The sequence below is a fragment of the Ornithodoros turicata genome, chromosome 1, assembly GCF_037126465.1.
Source record: "Ornithodoros turicata isolate Travis chromosome 1, ASM3712646v1, whole genome shotgun sequence".
Classification (NCBI taxonomy): domain Eukaryota; kingdom Metazoa; phylum Arthropoda; class Arachnida; order Ixodida; family Argasidae; genus Ornithodoros; species Ornithodoros turicata.
Window position 1 is genome coordinate 199,186,446 of NC_088201.1, and position 13,831 is coordinate 199,200,276.

The 13,831-nt window shown below is 44.3% G+C and overlaps 1 protein-coding gene across 1 annotated transcript in view; it reads left to right on the forward strand.

Annotated features, from left to right (window-relative positions):
* Positions 1 to 3,365: 3,365 nt before the first annotated feature.
* Positions 3,366 to 13,831, forward strand: part of LOC135393353 (caspase-3-like) — an 85,389-nt gene continuing 74,923 nt past the window's right edge. The window contains exon 1 of the mRNA XM_064623827.1: positions 3,366 to 3,430. Within this exon, the coding sequence (XP_064479897.1) occupies positions 3,366 to 3,430 (65 nt within the window). The remainder of the gene's footprint in view (positions 3,431 to 13,831) is intronic.

The following is a 13,831-nucleotide window of genomic DNA, read 5'->3' on the forward strand; positions in this document are numbered from 1 at the left end:
CTAAGGATGTGGAGATGATGTAAGGGGTGGAATTAGGCTTTAGGCACACTGAGACAAAGTGTGACAACATACCTTCTGAGAATGTTTATATATCATTCACACAAAAAGAGTATAGGTATTACAATATATGTTACATCTTTTTCTGGTTTTGATATTTATTTATTCATGAATATACTTCAATGGCCCTTACAGGCATTACATGAGGAGGGACAACAACATGGGTCACTTAACAAATACAGAAGTTACAAGGAACATGCATAGTTGAAAGACAGACTCTGCTTTTCATTTGTTCACCAGTCTTGCTCAAGCAATTGTTCAGTGTAGCAACGGTACACAATGTCATGAAAGGAGTGCTCATATATCGTTCCGCAAGACTCATGAAAAAGGACTAGTGTTGTGTTTCAACACAACATATTGAACTCATGGACCATGCATCATCCTGAGAGCTATTAGTAATCCTAAATACAGATACTGAATTAGTTTAAATGCGATAGACGACCTGTGGGAAGAGGTACCTCCAGTTAAGTTGTTGGGTACTTGAAGCCTGTGGCAGTTTCTGTGTGGAAGGCTCGCCAGACCCTGTTCGCTGCACAGGCTGGGATGACCATGTTCTTGGTTTTCCCAAGCTTGTGGTAAAAACTCCTTACAAACTGGCGATACGCAGTATATCCATATCGTCTACGCAGATGTACATAAAATATAATTTAGGCAAATAGGTAGCCGGTCACAGTACAGGGTGTGTGTCGTGGCATTTCCACATGTACTTGAGAGCGACTGCAATTTGTCTGCACACGCCCTGTATATACACATGTTGTGCTCTTTTAGAAGCTAACAGTTTTTTACTTTTCAGTGAATCGAAAGTAAGAACACTCAATATCGCTAAAAATCTACGCTGAAAACCTAAGCACAGTGCAAGACATAAAAAGGTGACTTAAGACACAGCCCACTGACAATTATGCAGTTGCCTATATTGCTTTTTAGTTCACAGTTCTGTATTGTGTCGTCTTTTATATGGTGTGCCCTGTACTGGAGTTTTTGTGTGGGAGCGATTTAGTGAACGGATTTCACGAGGGCACTACACATCAAGCACAACACACACGCAAGATCAACGATACAGGACGATGCAAAATGCGGCTATTAACAAATGAGAGGCAATGAATGATAAATGATCATGGATGGGGAAAAATATGTACCAAATATGAATACGCTTATACGCTTTAGCGACTTCAGTGCAGGACCAAACCAATTTTGAGCGACCAAATTTTAACATCGTTCGACAGGGCCAAATGTGACTTACTTGTGAATATGGTCGCTCGTAGGTTCGCGCTGCCCACCTAATTCAATATATGTCACCTTCAGGACGTTCGTATATTGAGGCATAGAAATCCGTAGCATAGAGATCCGTAATGCACTTATATTGCTGTCATTCGGCTGCGCTTTCGAGCTCCTTGCATCACAAGCATTCGATCTCCTTCGGCATTATGACACACCAGCCGCACCGGCACCTTAAACAGCAAGTACGCATTAAATATGAGGACACGAAATTTCAGAGAACGCGTTTACATGTTCGATCGCAGTGTGCGTTAAAAAGCTAATCGATTACCTGTCTGTCGAAGACAGGCGACTGATTGCTTCATCTGTGACCGTTGTTCGTAGAGCTTAATCGACTTGGGCTCGCGTTTGCGGCATCGGCGACGTTTCGAAAGCGAGGCTTCCGAACTGTTCAGCACACAGATTCCCTTCTCGATCGCAGAAAGGTCACAAAAAAAGTCGAAGTCTCGAGGTCTCCGCATTTCTTGCTTCGACGTTCATATTGAAGATCGGTTTCCGGATGCCGCCGCTCTCACAAACTAACAACAGAACTTCCGGTCCGGGCGCCGAATGAAACATGAACCTGATGTTTTCGTCACGCACACGGAAATTGGCGGATAACCACTACAAAGAGGCTAGATTTCGGCGCCGATTGCGCGAGTTGAGGAGGAAAAGCCAAGCTGGTTTTCAGCTCCCCGTTTGGCAAACTTTGCCGCCGCGCACAGCCAAAATATTTCGCGTGTGGCTTGGAGGCATATTATACCTTCGCAATAGATGCAAATGAAAGATTTGTTGAACTTGAAATTTGAGGACACTTTAAAATGAGCCCTCAGGTGGGCAGAAATAACCCGGTTAAGCAGCCGGTTAAAAATCAGTGGCGATTTAGCTGTAACTATGAGGGAAACACGTCAGCATTTGGCACTTTTTCCGGTCTAAGCCCGAGTTTCGCGTGTTCACTGACGGTCTAAACACAACATCCTGTTGTCCACGTCCGGTCCAACTTGGCTTCCAGTTCTCAACTTCCAGTCTAACCTTACTTCTGAGTGACTGTCTAAAGCCACTGGCAATATGGTTTATTATACTACTCATGTTCAACACGTCCAAACATCCACCTGAGTGGAATCATGATGGAAGACACGGAATAAAGCGCAAAGTTGTGCCACCCTTTTGCCACTGTAGGCTAAAGGGCACCTTTGGAAACATGTGCGCAGTAGCGTGACGTCATATGCAAACGTTGTTCATTAAGTCATCCGCTCGGAAAAAACGGAAATACTCAATTTGTGAAACTTTTATAAACAGCTCATGGTTGTTACGCTGGAGCGTTGCAACTGCCCTCCGTACCTCGATGTACTGGACCTTTCTTGGAACACAGTCGACATAATTCGCCAGAGGTAGCGATCATTTCCCTCTATATACTCCGCACAGTGGACTGTCCCTCTCAGCAAGTACTGGGGTTCTTTAAACGAAACGCTTGAGAACATACTGACGGCTGAGAGGACTTACGCGAAGAGTTTCCCTCACAAAACAAAAAAAGAGAGAGAGAGAAAAAAAAAGAAAAAGAAGAAGATAAAACCGTGCGAGTGATTTGCTCGAAACGACGGTGAGGAGATTCTCACGTGAGATAGGTCTTGGAGGTAAAGTCACCCCACAAATGCGTTTCTTCAGTTTCCATCGCCAACTTAGCCCCGCCTTATGTTCGAGCGCTCTGGACCAACCACTGCCGGTATAGGTGTCGGAGGCGATTCCAGTAGACTCGGTAAACGTTTTCACGTACTCAGCGGCGTGAGTAGCGTGTGCCTGCCACGCTCTACGATGACAACTGCTGAAGAAAAAAGCCGAAGGCACCGAATTGGACTGAAGAAGAAACGCTCGAACTCGCGTAGGAGGACAAGAAAATATATTATCAAAAAAGAAAAAAGAAAATCAACAAAGGGTTTCGAAAGACGTGACAACTCAAACGAAACGAAAAGCTTGGGGAGAGGTGACGCTAGTATTGACATAGAGGTTATCCCACCACCATAGATCGCTGCAGGAGGTTAAGAAGAGGGGGGACAATGTATGCACATGAATGCACAGGCAATACTGCTAAACTGGACAAAGAGAAAAATGAACAAGACAGGTAAGTACGCACGACGACGCATGCTGTATCCATATACCTTGAATTCATTTTCCGTTATGTGAAGCCTGTAGTAGTCTTAAAATTGCGTGAGTTGAGTTGTTTTTAAATCAACACTGATTCACAATTCCCCGCTTTTCATGCGAGGGAGGTGGATATGCAAAAAAGGAAAAGAAAGAAAAATGCTTTCATGGGGATTCGTTCACGAAAAGTATGTGGAGGAGTGGAAGAGATGAGTACAACTAATCCGTTTTTGAGGTGTCTGAGACTGGCAACATATTTTTGTTAGTTTGTTTTTAGGTGAAAAGGTCCAAATTGTAAAGATGCCTCTCATGTATGCCTGTTAGAGATGCCTGTCACGTATGCCTGTCATGTCCGCTGCCCTTGAGATCATAGGGACACGGTCGGCAGGCGTAATTGGGATTACTGGAGGGATTGATAGCGCAGAGACTCCAGTGAAACTGCTGTAAGTTACCATGCGGCATTCTGTACAACAGTATTCATCTTTAATTGGATGATCAGTCAAATTGAATACACATACATTTCGGCCTTATTGGGCCTTCATCAGCAATGCGTAGGTGGACCACCTACACATTGCTGATGAAGGCCCAATAAGGCTGAAACAGCTGTCCAATGCTGGTGTGGCGACGTTTGGGACTTATAAACATATGTTCAACGTGCAGCCAAAGAGCCTAGGCTTTTTTTTTTCACTATATATATTATATGTTGTGTGCCTAGCCAAGGCCAGAGAAAAAAGCGGCTGTTAGCCGTTCCCGTCCTAGAGTATTTTCAGAATGACACTTCGGGATTCCCGGCTGTGCTGTCTGGGGTTTTTCCTGGGCTTTCCTCAGACGCTTGCAGACATATGTCGGCACAGTTCCCCTAGAAGTCGGCCCAGGACGCACATTTCCCCAGGGCGTCAGTCGTGACGTTGCCCATATACGTGAGGCCGACAACGGCAAGCCGCCCTTTCACCATCACCACCACCACCACCAGAATGACACTTTATTTTCCTCCCCACGCGTTCGTGCCCCATCTTCGTCCTCCTTGTACAATATATATGATCGAATTTCTTAGAGGACGGTTAAAAAAACAGAAGGAAGAGCAAATATTCCTTTAGCAAGTACATGCTAACATTTCAGTGGACATGTTTGCAAAATGTTTAGTGTATGTTTAGTATTCCTGTGACACGTTGTTTGTTTGTTTATTTGGAAGTCGATGAGCATGTCAATCACAGGCTTACATCAAATATCAATCGAATAAGTTTTCCGCGTATCATTTGTCTCTTGTGCATACCTGAGCATCATTACGTAGTGCTCTACTTGTTGTGAATACTTGAGTAAAATGCTACGCGCATAATGAGAGAAGCAACGCAAAGATGCCGCGTTGCTTCTGTTGCATGCGTTGCTCGTCTCTTATTCTCTGGTTCCTTCTCTCACCGATCCCACTCCTTATATAAGCAATCTTTTTGTGTGCTGCTTTCGTCTGAAGAAGGGCAGACTCGTATTAAACAGTTACTCTCTCTTCGTGCTTCTTTCTTTCGTTGTTATTTCTCTGAACGACTCTCCTTCATGTGTATAACACGGCAAAAGGGATCTCTGTCGCCTACAGGAAGAGCGAAGTGGTTGTTCCGGTCCCGAAATCAGGCAATCCCCCAAAACTGACGGAAAGACCGGAAAAACTGATGGAGGGAATCATTATCGAGTCATCGTCTCTACTGGTGACTTGAAAACCGAGGTATTTCCCCTGACGAAATGGCTGGAGCTCTTCCAGTGCACGCCGGAGTCTTCCTCTCGAGAACGGCTATTTTTCGGTGCATATCCTACAAGACACATCATTTCTCGTTTTATGAATAGGCAGCTCAGAAACACACACATGCAGTTACTTTCAAGCCAACAGTAAGTACTGACCACGTGTATCCGGAAACGCTACAAGGCTTCTGGACGCCATTAATTAGCAATTACAGCTAATTGGGACCCCCCACATTAATGAGCATCATCCAATGAGTCATCACACTAATTGGGGAGCGTCTAACTAGTGTCCAGACGACCCTGTGCGTTTCCGGATAGACGTGGACATAAAAAATAAAAAAATAGATAGAGAGAGAGTGGAGAGAAGGAGTTTAGTTGAAGATCAACGACGCCATCTTGAAGAAAGCGGCCCGGAAAGGCCGCTGACCGTCGCCGGGCGACAGAGCACAGAGGCAGGTTGCAAAGCATCTCAGCTATGACCACAAGTTCCGGACATCCTGTGACGTCAGCTGTGACGTCATCATGGCATGTCTAGGCAAGTTAGGACAGCTCTGGACATGCAAGGAGAAAAACACTCGTAATACAGAGGCTGGGAAAGCAAGAGTATGCAAACCACCAATAGCTAACAACAAAGAGAATTAATTACACAACAAATGAGCCCACCAGAACAGGAGCGCAGAACCATGCGACTGCTCCATCCGAGCGGCAGGCAGAGAACTGACTCGTAATGTTTTTTTTCTCCTTTATAAAGCCCCGCAGCTGCACCCCCTAGCGGCTACTTTCTCAACTACTCTCACAACAAAATTATTAAGAATCACGCCAGCGCTACTCCCGGTCCCAAGGCAGAAGAAGATAGAAAATGACGGGAATGCCCGGACAACAGCAACCAGCACCCGACATGCACGGGCACGAAAATCACGAACAAAGCGGGAACAAAGTTAGCGAAAGCATTAGTTACACAACAAATCACCTCACCACAGCAGGAGCGCAGACCGATGCGACTGCTCTCTACGACAGCCAGCCAGAAACTGAGCGAGCGCGGGGAGCGCACGTCTGCTTTCCGCGACAGCCGGAGAGAAACTGACTGGGCGCCGCTCCGCGGCCGCTACGCATACGCGCTCCTAGCGCCCTCTGGGCCGACTACCTCCGAGAGGCTACGAGTGAAGAGCATTCCTGCGCCCCCTGCTGGCCATTCTCATTGGTCGTGAGGCTAAGAGAGAAGAGCATTCCTGCGCTCCCTGCTGGCCGTTCTCATTGGTCGTGACGTCATCCTATTGTCTCAGGGCTACCCTGTTTTTTTCCACTAATGCTCCTTTGGTCAATCTACAATGAAGCCACAGTATGACGTCATCATGCACCTGCAACCAGTAAACTACCACTGCTCTTTTTAAATAATAAGTGAGACCACTCAACATCACCTCCAGGATTATGTAATACCTGACCCTTTCTATGCTCATACATTCGTTGTCTGAGGCTACACCTGCGAGCAAAAAGGCGGGAAAGCCGGGAGCAAAGTTCCATTCGCGCACGCCAAAACACAAGACAGAACGCCTTTACGGGAACACGATGGCATTCGTATACTATATTAATGATTATTGCATTGCAGTTTAGAAAAACTACTACAAAACTATAATTTTAGGAGCCCATTAAAATTCTACTTTCTATGGAAACTATAATTGCCCTATTACTTGGATCGCTATTAATGAAGCGCTCCAATTTTTTCTCTCTTCCCATTTCAGCCTTGTCATGCAGGGAAGCAGACTTACATCCAAAATAATTAATTTACACTGAGGGTGCCGTGCTTCAGGAATTCCTATCCTGCGCTCAGATGCAAGCATTTCTTTACGGATACAGCTGACTTCCTCAACATACCGAGCTCCTAACAACATCTAACAAACAATCAAAGAAACCCTCTTCTCAGCTGTACCATGCGACTGTCTTCCTCGTAAAATCGGTGATTTGAGGAAGAGAGCAGCGAAAAATTGCGCGCACTTGTGCTTGACTTAAAAAACCTGAAGCATATGCCAATAAACCAAGAAAAAGACACTCATGTCTGCTATCTGATAGTGCCACATACACAGACGCATTGTCGCAAAGAAAGCACAGGACAGGGATACACAACTTTCCTTAGGTGAGCAGGGAAAAGGCTTAAGACCTCAGGAATAATAGCAGAGTCACTGGACATCGCTACGCGGCTAACACAAGATAATAGCGGCGGGTAAAATTGCAACACTGCTAAACAAGCCCCAACATGCCATCATGACGTCGCAAACCAGGAAAAAGAAGCACGCGCACGCACACAGCAGCTCAGGAATGCACAAGGAGAGGTGCTTTATAGGGATTTCTACTCCACACACTCAGATACCAGCATTTCTGCACAAATGCCTATAACGGCTGACTTCCTCAACATATCGAGGAAAGCGAATACTGACACTCAACATATAACAAAAAACAAACAAATTCCATTCTCATGAACTCTCCTCTGCCGAGCGGCTTTCTCCTGCTCTACCTGGATGCTGACTGTTTCCCCTTATCTACATTCTGAGTAAAAGCCGTGAACGGAGAAAAGAACCGCGAAAAATTACACGCATTTGTGCTCCAATAGCTGTACGTAACTGCAAGAAACCGTAGCGCACGCCAATACACTGAGAAAGAGACACCCATTCCTGCCACCAGATAATTCTTGCATAATGCCACATACACAGCCGCATTACCCTTGCGTGAAGAAAGCACAGGACAAGGATACACAAATTTCCATAAGTGACCAGGGAAAAGGCTTCAGTCGAACCGCTCAGAAATAACCGGAGAATCAACGCTTATCGCAACGAAACTCGACGGCTAGCCCAACATGACACCAACAACATACTAGCAGCGGGTAAAATTGCAACACTGCTAAACAAGTCCAGACATGCCACGATGACGTCACAAATCAGGAAAAAAAAGCACACGCATGCACGCACAGAGGACAACGCATTAAACACACGGAGCGCTCAGGAATAATCGTAGCGTTACCGCACATTGCTACGAAGCTCAACGTCTAACACAAGACGGCAGCAACAAGATATTAGCGAAGGGTAAAAATTGCAACACTACTGAACAAGTCTAGACATGCGACATCGAATGCGAAAACACTGGTGATCGGGGAAAAGGCCTAAGCCTGCGGTGGATCCTCATAGAGCATACACAACTTCATTTTTCTATTTTGCGTAAACTAAACGCGGTCTGCTTGGAAAACGGCGTACAAATTTTCTTAGGGAGCAGAGAAATATAGAAATTTGTACTCCGTGCTCAGATACCAGCATTTCTGCTCAAAAACCTGCAAAATTAAGCTCTGCTTACTTCGTCAAGATATCGAACACCCAACAAAATCAAACAAACAACCCCACTTCCACTGGTAGAACACTATTCAGCTTTTACGCAGGAGGCTTTCTTCTACATAAAAAGTAGAGAAAATAAGAAAAGAGCAGCGAAATATTACACGCACTTTTGCTCGCATAGCTATACGAGAAAAAAATAAATAAAACAACGACGCACACGCTAATAAACTGTGACAAAGACACCCATTTCTGCTATCAGATAATTATTGCATAATGCTAAATACTCATTTGCATTGGCCCTGCGTGAAGAAAGCACAGGACAGGGATACACAATCTATCTTAAGCGAGCACGGAAAGTCACTTCTACTCGAACAGCTTAATACCATACAGTCTGAATTTTTGCAAAGAAAATAAAGCTTGAACAGCGCTACGAAGGTGACAGACACATACTAACAAACAAACAAACACTTCTTCGAGTCTGTATTATCTTTTAAAAAATAACGAAAGCACACATAAAAAAAATCAAATCGGCTAGGTAGCCTACCAGACGTTGTGCCTTAAAATTGGCTGCACGCAATGCGCGGAAGCATGCTGTGAAGCCAACTTGCGGTTTTGCTGGATGCACATGAAGTCCGATTCCAATTGGAAATCGCGCTAAGGACGTGCCAAACGTGGAATTTTCGCAAGATTAATCCCAATACCTGGAATTCTGTTCATTTTAGCGGAAATGCTGGCGCTTGTGCTCCATTATTCGAAATTTTCGAATATTCGAATTTCTCGATTATCAAATTTTCGAATACGAATAGGGTTCGAATATCAACAATATTCGAACAATATTCGAAATTTCGAATATTCGCACACCTCTAGTGAATACTGACACTCAACGATATATGACAAAAAACAAACAAATTCCATTCTCATGAACTCTCCTCTGCCGAGCGGCTTTCTCCTGCTCTACCTGGATGCTGACTTTTTCCGCCCTCACCTACATTCTGAGTAAAAGCAGTGACAGAAGAAAGGAACCGCGAAAAATTACACGCATTTGTGTCACAGGACAGGGATACACAAATTTCCTTAAGTGAGCAGGGAAAAGGCTTAAGTCGTACCGCTCAGGAATAATCGGAGAATCACCGCTTATCGCTACGCGGCTAGCGCTTGAACAACGCTACGAACGTGACAGATACAGATACAGATACAGATACAAACAAACAAACAAACAAACAAACAAACAAACAAACAAACAAACAAACAAACAAACAAACAAACAAACAAACAAACAAACAAACAAACAAACAAACAAACAAACAAACAAACAAACAAACAAACAAACAAACAAACAAACAAACAAACAAACAAACAAACAAACAAACAAACAAACAAACAAACAAACAAACAAACAAACAAACAAACAAACAGACAGACAGACAGACAGACAGACAGACAGACAGACAGACAGACAGACAGACAGACAGACAGACAGACAGACAGACAGACAGACAGACAGACAGACAAACAAACAAACACTTCTATTCATTTCTATTGATAAAGGCGTAAACCACACTACAAGAACAAAGCACGCTGCTTCAGGAAAGCGTATCAAATGCATCGCAACAGGACCGGCTCTCATAAAATAGCCTGCCCAAAACAAAGACTTCACCAGGTTCGCGAGGTAATTCCATTAAAAACGCTCTCGGTCTATCCTACAGATAGCAATGCAAGCGCTGCTACCCTTATTTTTTAAGCCACTATTCCACGCAATAGTACATAAATGTATCACTCGTGTCACATGAAAAGGCACACACACAAAGAACTTACTTGTCAAGTGGGATCCCTGGTTCAGGAAAGCGCCCGCGCCCGCGCACACACATACACAGACACACACTCACATTTTCACACTCACAAACACAAAGTCTATTCTCACAACCACATAAATCCATATTATTCCTCAGGTCAATAATTATCCTACCATCGTCAAAAGATGGCTCACTCTTGTATGCGATCGCAAAGCGATAGGTCCTCGTTCCGGATGTAATAGGATATCGCCACTCGGCCGACGCGAACCAAAACAGAAAGAAAGGAATGCGCGTTCGCTATACCTCCACAAAGAAAACGGTGCCGTGCTTCTACGCAGCGCTCATCATACAGGAGTGAATTGTCTTCTTCGTTTTCCTTTTATTTTCTTGCACCCATATATTTTGCAAGAATACTATAGAGCAGAACGGACAAATGTGAACATCATTCGCTACACACTGTAGCTCTCATCATTTTTAAACCAAACCACTTAACATGTGTTCATAGGTCTTTACTAAATAGGTGAGCCGATAATGACTCAAAATGAAATGAAATCAAATAAAATAATCATTCCAGCATCGCTGGCTGCAAGCTTGGGTACCCTGCTTGGGTCTGCTGGCGCTGGAATAAAAGATTTATCGCGAGGGTACTACAATGGTGAGCTCTGCTGCTGTTTAAGTGATAAAACAGTGCGCCTGCTCGGGGAAAGAGATCGCGCGCGTCCAAACCGCGAGGCCCGCGTTGCGCTCGCACGGGGAATCGCGCGCGTCGCGTCCCGAGAACGGGTCCGCGCGCGGCTCGCGTGGGGCGCGGTTCGGGAGCACTGTTTTATCACTTAAACAGCAGCAGAGCTCACCATTGTAGTACCCTCGCGATAAATCTTTTATTCCAGCGCCAGCAGACCCAAGCAGGGTACCCAAGCTTGCAGCCAGCGATGCTGGAATGATTATTTTATTTGATTTCATTTCATTTTGAGTCATTATCGGCTCACCTATTTAGTGAAGACCTATCAACACATGTTAAGTGGTTTGGTTTAAAAATGATGAGAGCTACAGTGTGTAGCAAATGATGTTCACATTTGTCCGTTCTGCTCTATAGTATTCTTGCAAAATATATGGGTGCAAGAAAATAAAAGGAAAACGAAGAAGACAATTCACTCCTTTATGATGAGCGCTGCGTAGAAGCACGGCACCGTTTTCTTTGTGGAGGTATAGCGAACGCGCATTCTTTTCTTTCTTTTTTGGTTCGCGTCGGCCGAGTGGCGATATCCTATTACATCCGGAAGCAGGACCTATCGCTTTGCGATCGCATACAAGAGTGAGCCATCTTTTGACGATGGTAGGATAATTATTGACCTGAGGAATAATATGGATTTATGTGGTTGTGAGAATAGACTTTGTGTTTGTGAGTGTGAAAATGTGAGTGTGTGTCTGTGTATGTGTGCGCGCGGGCGCGGGCGCTTTCCTGAACCAGGGATCCCACTTGACAAGTAAGTTCTTTGTGTGTGTGCCTTTTCATGTGACACGAGTGATACATTTATGTACTATTGCGTGGCATAGTGGCTTAAAAAATAAGGGTAGCAGCGCTTGCATTGCTATCTGTAGGATAGACCGAGAGCGTTTTTAATGGAATTACCTCGCGAACCTGGTGAAGTCTTCGTTTTGGGCAGGCTATTTTATGAGAGCCGGTCCTGTTGCGATGCATTTGATACGCTTTCCTGGAGCAGCGTGCTTTGTTCTTGTAGTGTGGTTTACGCCTTTATCAATAGAAATGAATAGAAGTGCTTGTTTGTTTGTTTGTCTGTTTCTTTGTTTGTTAGTATGTATCTGTCACGTTCGTAGCGCTGTTCAAGCGCTAGCCGCGTAGCGATAAGCGATGATTCTCCGATTATTCCTGAGCGGTACGACTTAAGCCTTTTCCCTGCTCACTTAAGGAAATTTGTGTATCCCTGTCCTGTGACACAAATACGTGTAATTTTTCGCGGTTCTTTTTTTTCTGTCACTGCTTTTACTCAGAACGTAGGTGAGGGGGTAAAAAGTCAGCATCCAGGTAGAGCAGGAGAAAGCCGCTCGGCAGAGGAGAGTTCATGAGAATGGAATTTGTTTGTTTTTTGTTATATATCGTTGAGTGTCAGTATTCACTAGAGGTGTGCGAATATTCAAAATTTCGAATATTGTTCGAATATTGTTGATATTCGACCCCTATTCGTATTCGAAAATTTGATAATCGAGAAATTCGAATATTCGAAAATTTCGAATAATGGAGCACAAGCGCCAGCATTTCCGCTAAAATGAGCAGAATTCCAGGTATTGGGATTAATCTTGCGAAAATTCCACGTTTGGCACGTCCTTAGCGCGATTTCCAATTGGAATCGGACTTCATGCGCATCCAGCAAAACCGCAAGTTGGCTTCACAGCATGCTTCCGCGCATTGCGTGCAGCCAATTTTAAGGCACAACGTCTGGTAGGCTACCTAGCCGATTTGATTTTTTTTATGTGTGCTTTCGTTATTTTTTAAAAGATAATACAGACTCGAAGAAGTGTTTGTTTGTTTGTTAGTATGTGTCTGTCACCTTCGTAGCGCTGTTCAAGCTTTATTTTCTTTGCAAAAATTCAGACTTTATGGTATTAAGCTGTTCGAGTAGAAGTGACTTTCCGTGCTCGCTTAAGATAGATTGTGTATCCCTGTCCTGTGCTTTCTTCACGCAGGGCCAATGCAAATGAGTATTTAGCATTATGCAATAATTATCTGATAGCAGAAATGGGTGTCTTTGTCACAGTTTATTAGCGTGTGCGTCGTTGTTTTATTTATTTTTTTCTCTTATAGCTATGCGAGCAAAAGTGCGTGTAATATTTCGCTGCTCTTTTCTTATTTTCTCTACTTTTTATGTAGAAGAAAGCCCCCTGCGTAAAAGCTGAATAGTGTTCTACCAGTGGAAGTGGGGTTGTTTGTTTGATTTTGTTGGGTGTTCGATATCTTGACGAAGTAAGCAGAGCTTAATTTTGCAGGTTTTTGAGCAGAAATGCTGGTATCTGAGCACGGAGTACAAATTTCTATATTTCTCTGCTCCCTAAGAAAATTTGTACGTCGTTTTCCAAGCAGACCGCGTTGAGTTTACGCAAAATAGAAAAATGAAGTTGTGTATGCTCTATGAGGATCCACCGCAGGCTTAGGCCTTTTCCGCGATCACCAGTGTTTTCGCATTCGATGTCGCATGTCTAGACTTGTTCAGTAGTGTTGCAATTTTTACCCTTCGCTAATATCTTGTTGCTGCCGTCTTGTGTTAGACGTTGAGCTTCGTAGCAATGTGCGGTAACGCTACGATTGTTCCTGAGCGCTCCGTGTGTTTAATGCGTTGTCCTCTGTGCGTGCATGCGTGTGCTTTTTTTTCCTGATTTGTGACGTCATCGTGGCATGTCTGGACTTGTTTAGCAGTGTTGCAATTTTACCCGCTGCTAGTATGTTGTTGGTGTCATGTTGGGCTAGCCGTCGAGTTTCGTTGCGATAAGCGTTGATTCTCCGGTTATTTCTGAGCGGTTCGACTG